The sequence below is a fragment of the Notothenia coriiceps genome, unplaced genomic scaffold (genome assembly GCF_000735185.1).
Source record: "Notothenia coriiceps isolate Sejong01 unplaced genomic scaffold, NC01 NC01_scaffold00035606, whole genome shotgun sequence".
NCBI classification, from domain to species: domain Eukaryota; kingdom Metazoa; phylum Chordata; class Actinopteri; order Perciformes; family Nototheniidae; genus Notothenia; species Notothenia coriiceps.
Genome location: NW_011368307.1, coordinates 1 through 10,603, shown reverse-complemented (window position 1 = coordinate 10,603; position 10,603 = coordinate 1). Strand labels below are relative to the sequence as shown.

General features: G+C 40.6%; 1 protein-coding gene and 1 long non-coding RNA gene across 2 annotated transcripts in view; one reads left to right on the top strand and one right to left on the bottom strand.

Moving 5' to 3' along the window:
* The window catches only part of mrpl3 (mitochondrial ribosomal protein L3), a gene marked incomplete at its 5' end in the record, with an annotated part of 12,193 nt that extends 6,668 nt beyond the window's left edge, over window positions 1-5,525 (bottom strand). The window contains 6 exons of the mRNA XM_010791655.1: window positions 1,649-1,779; window positions 1,935-1,995; window positions 2,087-2,186; window positions 3,857-3,955; window positions 5,148-5,239; window positions 5,333-5,525. Of these exons, the coding sequence (XP_010789957.1) occupies window positions 1,649-1,779; window positions 1,935-1,995; window positions 2,087-2,186; window positions 3,857-3,955; window positions 5,148-5,239; window positions 5,333-5,525 (676 nt within the window). The remainder of the gene's footprint in view (window positions 1-1,648; window positions 1,780-1,934; window positions 1,996-2,086; window positions 2,187-3,856; window positions 3,956-5,147; window positions 5,240-5,332) is intronic.
* Window positions 5,526-6,130: 605 nt separating this feature from the next.
* LOC104963090 (uncharacterized) lies at window positions 6,131-7,531 on the top strand. The gene is made up of 2 exons (XR_800276.1): window positions 6,131-6,220; window positions 7,296-7,531. It is a non-coding gene; the product is annotated as an uncharacterized lncRNA (long non-coding RNA).
* Window positions 7,532-10,603: the final 3,072 nt, after the last annotated feature.

The window sequence follows — 10,603 nt, the reverse complement described above, 5'->3', positions numbered from 1 at the left end:
ACACGGGTCAACAGTGATGCGGATGATGAGCTACGGGATTACTGCCAGCGGACACCGCATATCCCCACAATGGATAATCCACTGGAGTGGTGGGCAGAAAACGTGCACCGCTTCCCCGCTTTCGAGGAGCTACCTGGCTATTCCAGCCACAAGCACCCCGAGTGAGAGGGTTTTTTCCCTGGCAGGCAACACTGTCACCCGAAAGCGATCAAGCCTCCTTCCCTCACATGTCGACGCGTTGGTGTTCAAACCACACCAAAAATATGGAAAGGTGGACGTTATCGTGGAGGGACAGCGAATAAAGTGTTGCGCACTGGATTTACGTGGCATTTATGTAAACAAGAGTATTTTGCTGTCGATTTTGGTGAGTCCAGTTACTGGTTGTTATTTACTCAGCCCTGTAACACAAATTAAAATGCAGTGTTTAATGTTACTGTATGAGTTCCAATATAAAATACAGTTGTACACCTCTCTTTGTGTGTTCTTTATTATGACGTGTCGACTAGTCGACTGCTATTTTAGAAAAACGTGTCGACTAGTAAATATTGGTAGTTGTGAAACCCCTAGTGTGTGTGTGTGTGTGTGTGTGTGTGTGTGTGTGTGTGTGTGTGTGTGTGTGTGTGTGTGTGTGTGTGTGTGTGTGTGTGTGTGTGTGTGTGTGTGTGTTAGGGGTTTCACCAACTAATCGATCGACTACCTTTACCACTAGCCGGCGCTGTAGGCCCTAGTCAACTAGTCGTGAAAAAAATGGAGGTAAACGAGGTGCTGCAAAATGCTACAAAACACGTCCGACATTCTTATGTATGGCAGTACTTCAACGAAGATGTAACCAACTCCACAGTGAAGTGTCAGTTGTGTACAGCTGTACTGAAGTACAATACAAATGCATCTGCTATGCGCAACCATCTGAAAGATGAAACACCCGCTGCCGACAGCTAGCACTAGCAGTAATGCTAGCACCAGTGAGCAACGGACCGGCGTCAGCGCTGGACAGAGGCAGACGAGCAGCAAAAAAACACGAGTCAACAGTGATGCGGATGATGAGCTACGGGATTAATGCCAGCGGACACCGCATATCCCCACAATGGATAATCTACTGGAGTGGTGGGCAGAAAACGTGCACCGCTTCCCCCGCTTTCGAGGAGCTACCTGGCTATTCCAGCCACAAGCACCCCGAGTGAGAGGGTTTTTTCCCTGGCAGGCAACACTGTCACCCGAAAGCGGTCAAGCCTCCTTCCCTCACATGTCGATGCGTTGGTGTTCAAACCAAAAATATGGAAAGGTGGACGCTATCGTGGAGGACAGCGAATAAAGTGTTGCGCAATGCGCTGTTGCGCACTGGATTTACGTGGCATTTATGTAAACAAGAGTTTTTTGCTGTCGATTTTGGTGAGTCCAGTTACTGTTTGTTATTTACTCAGCCATGTAACACAAATTAAAATGCAGTGTTTAATGTTACTGTATGAGTTCCAATATAAAATACAGTTGTACACCTCTCTTTGTGTGTCTTTATTATGACGTAACGACTAGTCGACTGCTATTTTGAAAAACGTGTCGACTAGTAAATATTGGTAGTTGTGAAACCCCTAGTGTGTGTGTGTGTGTGTGTGTGTGTGTGTGTGTGTGTGTGTGTGTGTGTGTGTGTGTGTGTGTGTGTGTGTGTGTCTTACTCCAGGCCCAGAAGCTCCCGGTCTGCGGTGAGTTTTGGTTGAGCCGTGGGTGGCTGGCTGACCTTTGAACCCGTACCGCTTCATTACACCTTGAAAACCCTTACCGATGCTACACACAAGAATCACATTTTCAGGTTACGTTGAAGAATGATGACTTGTTGCCTCAGAGGATAATAACACGAAAAGAGATCTATTTTTGCTGCTGGCCCAAAAAGAGAATAGGAAGCGCCAGCAAGAATGGAAAGCCGGCATAACAGGACTTACGATTTGGCGGTGATGTCCACATATTGGCCTGGACGGAAATGTGCCGCAAACAGAGGAGTGCCTGCACACACAACAAAGAGTTACGTTATAGAATGTGTACAATCAAAGAAAATGATATTGTGTGACATTTCAAGCTAGTGCCGTGTGTATACCTGGCTTGATGATGGCATTGTCTGAGACTTTAAAGGTGGTGACTTTCTGTTTCGGAGGCACCCCCGCATTCCTGAACATCTCCATGTGCTCTTCAGACCTCTGCCAATCACGATGATAGAGAGAAAAGCAATGTGAGGATGGAAGGAAGGGAGATGAAGTGTTGAACGAACAGCAGTTGGACTTTGGCATTTTAAATTAACTGTGGGCCTGTTACAACTGTACAGGAGCCAAGCACGCACACACACACACACACACACACACACAGGCAGGCAGACATACGCACGAACACTTGGCAATGAGAGTCTCTGACATTTGCTTTCATACAGCTCGCTCTCATCTCAGCCCATCCACTCACTCTATGCTCTCTCCCTTTCAACAGAAGGGTGAAAATCAGCCTGCCAAAGCTCGTCACTCTGACAAACTCTGCCTCTGACTGAGGAGTTATGTGGCTGTGAGGGGGATCCTAAACAACAAGACTCAATGAATAAATCACGCTTTGATTCAGTCACCTTGCTCATTTGTTTCCTCCTTAAAAAGTCAAACAAATCCATGTCGTGCATACTAAAAAGGGCCTTCGACTTCTTTAGAAATGTTTATCCGTTTTTGAGAAGTGTTTTTGCGATGGAGGTGAGATATGCGGTGAGTTTATTACAGTCACGAAAGACACTTCTCAAATGCGTATGTGCTTGTCGTGGTTGGCAGTGATATCTGATTGGATCCTGTTTATTTTGACACCTAAGATGAAGTATAGTCACTAATGGTTAGTGGGTGAGTATAATCTCCCGGCAATGGATCTGTATTCATAAAAGGTCTGAGAACTTGGAGGCTGATATGAGCTCAATGCTACGGGGAAATGACAAAACTCAGTTATGCTTCCATAAAGCTGTCAGACTGATTCGATTTCTTTATGATTATGAAATGTAGCCAGAACTCAAATGAACAAAAATGGACATTGTGATATGATTATGGATTTGGCACTGGCTGCTCTGTCGGTATTATATGGAGCGTAGTGATAAGATATGATATTCACAAGCGTTACAATTCAGTACAAATTAAAGCATTTAACAATATCTTAGTTTCAACCTTATTAAGGATTGTTTTGATTAATATTAAAAGGTCATTATCTAACATGCTGAGATTTGTAGTGCAGGCCTTATTTAGTAAATAATAATTCAAACAAAAATGGTACATTAATGGATAATGATAATAGCAATAGTTTGTTCATCTGTAAAGCTCACCGAGACAAATGTATTTTGTGATGTTGATAACGATTATGTTGATAACGATAATAGACAGGGAGTTTTCTAAGGTTATCCTCAAAGCTATTTTCTTGTCTTTCTAAAGTGTGCTTTTTAAAAACATGCCATAACTATTTTTCTCTATCAACTTCTGAGGGAAAGATCAAGTTTCTTTCTCTGCTTAAAGCTCTATAACATTCATCAGCTTGTCTCTGGCTTTGTCTGGTCCGAAAACATGAGAGCGGTGAAAATGAACCAACATATTGTCATTGAAAGGTTCATCAAGAAATATGAGCTGAAACTTGATGTAAAGCTCTATACTCTTTCTTTGAAACTGCCCTTTGACGCATTATTATTATTAGAACAAATATTGATGAAAGCTAGTTAAAGAACATTTTAGAAAAACAACTAGAACAAATGACAGCAATAAGAATTGACCTAAGCAACATCATATGTCAAAACACAGAATTCACAGTGAAGATAAACTCCTTATACATGTATTTGTTGACATTATTAATTTGTATTTCTTACAAAGAATGGTGATACGTTCTTCCCTCCTACCAAGAGGGCAGCGGTGTGTCCATTAAATTCTTCCTTGGACAGATGCTTAATTACATGGCAGTCCTGCACCTGAAAAAAGAACAGAGGCTGGATTAACACAAGTTATAGTCACTGTGCCATTTGTTTTGTTCTGCCCTACAACATACACAAACATCTAATTATTGAAGTCCCTATTGAAATATGTACATTTGGAAAAATCTAAGTTAAACCTATAATATATGAGTTCATTACATTATGACATATTTTCAGTTTTGCTTCAGATAGAACATGTCCCACAATGCTGAAGTCGTGGGAGTACTTTCACCCTGAGAAAGGGTTTTAAAACACTTTCCATCTAGCACAGCCTGTTCCTGCATCAGCTAAACGGAAGAAAAATGACTGAATGTGATGAAAGTGAATCATCAGATGGGGAACGAACTTTTCGAACGCCCTTGAATGTGAGATTAAGAGGCAGGGATGAGAAATACAAAGAAAGTCTGACTATTAACATTAACATTTGACTGAAATTGCAGTAGGAGTTTGTAATGCTACTCTCTTCCAGTTTCACTAAAAGGGCAGAGTGAACACATTCTGACATCAATTGAGTTCACTGGCAGACTAGTTGGTCTCATTTAAAACATGATCTGAATAAACCTGACTTTAAAATACATCCTCTCTGCACCTTGCATGTTTAAAGACTGCAGATGAGATTGCAAGGTGTTCAATATTTGCTAAAGAATCTGCTTTTCTCACATGCAGGTCATTTCATCATAGACCACAAATAGGCATTATGGGACCTAAAGAATACCAAATACTTTTGGATGGAAAGCTTAGGTACAACAAAAAAGGCAGCAGAGAGGTGTGTGTGTTAGGGCTGCACGATTATGGCAAAAATCAAAATTTCGATTATTTGGTTCAATAATTGTAATTGCGATTATTAAATGCGATTATTCATTGACTTTGAAAACATCCATTTATTGGAGAAAAAAAAATGTGAAAAGTATGTTTTTAACAGTTGATTACCCTGAACTTTAAGTATAATTCAACTGAAAAACAAAAACAAAAACAAAAATAATAATAATAATAATAAAAAAATAATCGTTTTATTTCGATTACGTTGTTTTCGAAATCATTGAAAGCCATAATCGTAATCGCGATTAAAATACGATTAATTGAGCAGCCCTAGTGTGTGTGTGTGTGTGTGTGTGTGTGTGTGTGTGTGTGTGTGTGTGTGTGTGTGTGTGTGTGTGTGTGTGTGTGTGTGTGTGTGTGTGTGTGTTACCTGTAACAAGGTGACAACGTGTTTTTCTCCCGCTTTCGTCCAGATAGGAGCCATCCCCAACTTCACAGCTACTAATCCAACTCTTCGACTGCCTGTAAAAAGGAACAGATGTAAAGACAGTTTAATTGGGAGCAAACAGGAAGAGGTGCATCATTTTAACAGCTCGCCCTTCTCCCGACACCCACCCTCTGCCCAGTCATGGCGCTGCCAGGGCTCATCTTTGAGCGGGTTGAGCTTCTCAGCCGTTTGACTCCTGTATTCCTCCGCTATGGTCTTCCTCATGAACTCCTGGTTGTCCTCTGTGAGGTGTTCATCAAACCACGTTGTGGACTTTACTGTCCTGAAAATAAACACTGAATGTGCGGGACTGCAAGAAAAAGAGAAAGATGACAGTTAGATCAATAATGGTCAGACATAGGGATGTAACGATACCAAAAACTCACAGTACGATAATATCGCGATAACAAGTCCACGGTACGGTATTTATCGCGATATTGAAAATGGCATCACACAGTTGCTGAAATATCTCCTGAGCGGTGGTCTGGCCATGCATTGGTTTCACTGTAAGCAACTCCTCTGTCACTTCAAAATTGTCATCAACACCACGGACATTAGGGATGTAACGATACCAAAAACTCACAGTACGATAATATCGCGATAACAAGTCCACGGTACGGTATATATCGCGATATTGAATAATAAAGGGAAGGAAAAAAAANTTGTGCGTTTGTCCTTGTGACTGTGTGTGTGTGAGTGAGTGAGTGAGTGAGTGAGTGAGTGAGTGAGTGAGTGAGTGAGTGAGTGAGTGAGTGAGTGTGACACACTCACTCACTCACTCACTCACTCACTCACTCACTCACTCACTCACTCACTCACTCACTCACTCACACACACACAGTCACAAGGACAAACGCACAAAGTCTTGTTTTTGATCTTGTTTGTCCTTGACTGCAATTTCAGTTTAATACTCTCATCTGCATCCTCCTCTCCTGCAGGTATGGAGGGTCAATACCAAGTACAACGTGCTGTATGTGAACGGCTCGGTGCCCGGACACAGGAACTGCGTGTTGAAGGTAAAAATAATCATATACACACTTGTGGTGTCGAAGGTCAATTCCAGCATGCTTAGTTTTGTGAGAGAGACGAGCGACCTTGCACCTGTAAGACACCGTCACACCTGCAAGACTGTGTGATCCATCTTCATTGACTCCGTGCTGGATCAGCTGTGTGTGTGTGTGTGTGTGTATTTCTGTGAAGGGGGAGAATGGGAGCGCGCCCCTTAATGATGTTAGAAATATCAGCAGCATCCTTCACCTACTCAGCATGTTGCGTTAGTACACACACACACACACACACACAGCCTATTATTCTTTTTGCAGACAAGCGATAATGAATACAAATGTGCATTGCATTTCAACCTGCTCAGCTGTCCTACACACACACACACACACACACACACACACGCACACACCACACACACACAAATGCACTATTGTTTGTTTTTGATATTCTGTGCAGCCATATGTTAATGAGGATTAGCTATGTTCTATTGATTACAATGAATAGAAGGCAATGCAATAAACAGTATTCTTCATTATTCATCATTATGTTGTAGTTTTAATAATAACAAAGACTTTTTTTAAATGTATTTTTCGATAAGCGCAGTGCTTCTCAGACTGGGGATGCAGAGGGAGAGTAAATGATTAGGACTCTAGTGCAAACACAATTAGGTTATCATTTATTGTAGTATTGTTTACAATGACATTACTAATTGACTTGTTTTGTTAATAGTTTCCCCTGTATTGTAATGATTAACATGTAAATGTGTAATGTTTTATTATGCTTCTTCAGGGGATGACAGAATCAGATTGATTCTGATTTGATTTTCTAAAGTTTGAAAATAGTGGCACGAGGCTTTAACACAGCGATTGTTCAGTTTAACCCCGATATCCTTATTATAATGAAATCAAGCACAGGCAAACAATACATCCACAAATAGACAAGCTGGTGAATCCACATTTCTTTTACACAACTAACAATAAAGATTTTAAAGTTGAAAGTAACTGGAAAGTACATGATGTCACTCAGTTGTTTCAGTAATAATTCAAAGTTATGAAGCTTTAAAAAAGTGTGTGTTGTGTGTTCCAGGTGAGAGACTCTGTACTACCAAACAGGAAGTCCTCCCTGATCAACCCTCCTTTCCCGACATATTTCACAGAAGAGGAAGGAGACCTGGATGAAGACTTGTACGACGAGAACTTGTTCATTCAGACAGATCCATCGTTATCACTGACCTGAAGACCCCCCCCCCACACACACACACACACATCATGTTTTCATCTAAAACCACGATCCTGCAATAAAGAGTAATTCCTTTGAATGCCTCGAGTCTCTTTAGTTGTTTTTATCGTGAGATGCAACCACACCAGTCCTATCTGTTTGATCCAAACAGTTATTACGGTCCCTTCCCCCCGGAAACCATGGTAACTGTAGGAGTGATGATGTCACTGGAGGATCCCCAAGCAGAGGAGAGAAGCGGAAAAAAGACAGTGAAATGAAATAAAACAAAGGAGAGGAAGATGGGGTGGAGACATTTGCAATATCTATGCAGGATAAGGGGAGGGGGGCGGGGGAGAGGTGGTGAGCTGGATACGATGAGTTGCACTGTGAGGGGAATACAGACAAATTGGGGAGAGGGTAGGTAGGTAGGTAGTGGAGGAATGAATGGGGTTAAAGGAATGAAACACAAAGGAGAGTAAACACTGGAGAATGGGAGGGAGTCAGTGAAGGTGTGGAGGGCATCTAAATGGAGAGCAAGGGATGGAGGCTGACAAAGGTTGACATTTGTGCATAAGAGGATAAATGAGGACATTAATGTTGCAGCAGGAACCGCTGGGCGCTTAAGTGTGTGTGTTTGTGGCTGACAAATTCCCTCCTGCGCCGTGTGGGACCACTCCTTTCCTTTTTTGGAAATAACTTATCTAATGAGAGTAATGTCCTCCAAAGTGTTGGACTCTTGTTCAGTGTGAATGCCTTCATGTGATTCAGTCCCTCCCTCCCTGCTGTATATCTGCTGTTTAATTGACAGCAGTGCAAACAAGGCTTTTAACACTGACAAGTGGTAGCGATGCCTGACAGGAAACCCTGCAACATCTGAGGATACAAACCCTGCGTTGATGCCTGTTCTCTCATCGAAATGATACACACCCGGCTGACTCAGGAAGGCGTGACATACAGTAGTTGGTTGTGATTTAGATTTATGAAAAAAGATGTAGGGTGATTTAGTTTGTTGCAAACAACGTCCTGCTCCATATAACATGCCACAGCTTGTAGGTCCATGAGGCGGCAGCAGGTTCTTTGAAATGGTAATGATATCGTTTGAAAGTCCAGCTCTGCGGAGCCTGCACATCATCAGGCTCTTGTGGGGGTGGAGGAGAGGAGAGGAGAGGGGGGTGGGGGATTGCTGGCTATTAAAGCAGCAGAGCAGAAAGAGAAGACTAACAACTCCAGCCTGGTGTCTGTGTGTGCGTGTGGTAAAACATCATTAGGTTAGTTAGTTTTCAGTGTGGTACTCCACCCAATGACTCTGATACAAAAAGAAATACCCTGGAAATCAGGACGGACTCTAGTACGTTATCTGTAGCCTATGATAATGTGTTTAGGGAGATCAATAAAAGCGCTGGTACATCTGTGGTTAAACTGTGACCTCTGGTTTCAGTGTCATTAGGTCAAACACTTTTTAACTGCACAAATCTTCCTTCAAGACTGCAGCTGTATAAACCTGAGATCACTTAAAGGCCTTCAAATCCTGTTTTTGCTATCAGCATCCTAATATGTCTAAGAGGGTCCCTAAATAAACACAGAAGGTTATACTGTATATATATGGGATTTTAATAAATATTTGGTACAAATGTCTGTATTTTGTAGTTGGCTGTTAATGTAAAAGAAAAAATACACATGAAGATACACTATGCTGTTTTTAATAAATATTCACCGCTATAGAGAAATACATAACATGTGTGACCATATTGAGAGCCTTTTAGTCACTTAGGTTGGACTTTTCGTTGTTGAGAATCAACTCCGGACATGATTTGACTTTAGGCTGGAGAGTAAAAATATTTTGTGACCTGGTAAAACCCCCGAACAATAATACATGAATAATACAGCCCAGAGAAGGCATTGCATAACCACTCATGTTAAATATTTAAAATATTAGGTTTATGCATTTAAAGGACTTGGTTCTAGCTAAAGCTGCAACAAAAAAATATTATAAAGATTTGATCTAAAAATGTCAGAAAATAGAAAAAATGCAGACAAAGAGTTCTAACCCAGAAATACCCATACGATAATAGAAACTATAATGTATTCATTATTAAAAGATTCGACATTTCAGTCTTTTTGGTGAACATTTTATTAATTACTGCAAATAAAGTTTAAATGATCAACTAATAAACTACCATTAAACTATAAACTATCATTAAACTTGAGTAAAACCAAAATTAATGCTGTTCGGTAAACATAGAACAAAAATACAAATGCAAATAAAAATAGACTCGGTTGAAATTGAAAGAGTCCATGAAATGAAATGTCTTGGGGTAATAATAGATGACACAATAAGTTGGAAATTACACATAAAACATGTACAATCAAAGCTGTCCAGAAGCATTTCCATTCTAAACAAAGTAAAACAAGTCCTAGATCAGAAATCACTTTGCATTCTCTAGTCTTACCATATCTGACTTACTGTGCTGAAATCTGGGGCAATAACTACAAAAGTTCAGTATCTATTTTAAGAAAGAAAGCCATACGAATCATTCACAATGCCAAATATCTTGATCACACTAACGCATTATTCCTGCGGTCAAAATTGTTCAAATGTACACACCTGGTAGAATTCCAAACGACACAAATCATGTTTAAGGCAAAAAATAACATTTTACCAGGAAACATCCAAAAAGTATTCACTCAACGAGTGGGGGGATATACTGTAGTTCAAGGAGACCATTTCAATTCGAAATTCATAGGGTCCGTAAAACCAGAAGAACATTTCTCAGCCTATGGAGTGAGTAATTATTTATTTTACTTGTTCGAAATAAAATGTATCAATCAATCAACTATTCAAATATGCAGCTGCTCTTTTAACATGAACTAATGTCAAAACAGCTTTGAAACAACAACACTGGCCAAATGGCATGCCATTTTAATGATCAACATTTAACTCTTAATATAAGCCCAATGGACCCTTCGGCGGGTCCGAAACCACAACATCTGCAAGCAACAGTGTCTGAGGGTTTCTTAAGATTTAATAAACTATGAATGTTTCATATCCATGTAACGGGAAGAAACTCAGCTAACAGATGATTATTTTTTTTTAGCAAAAAAAACCACAAGGCTAACGCTGAGCCTCTGAATTAGCCCCGAGTGAAAAAATGCTAACGCCGTTAGCACAGAAAACA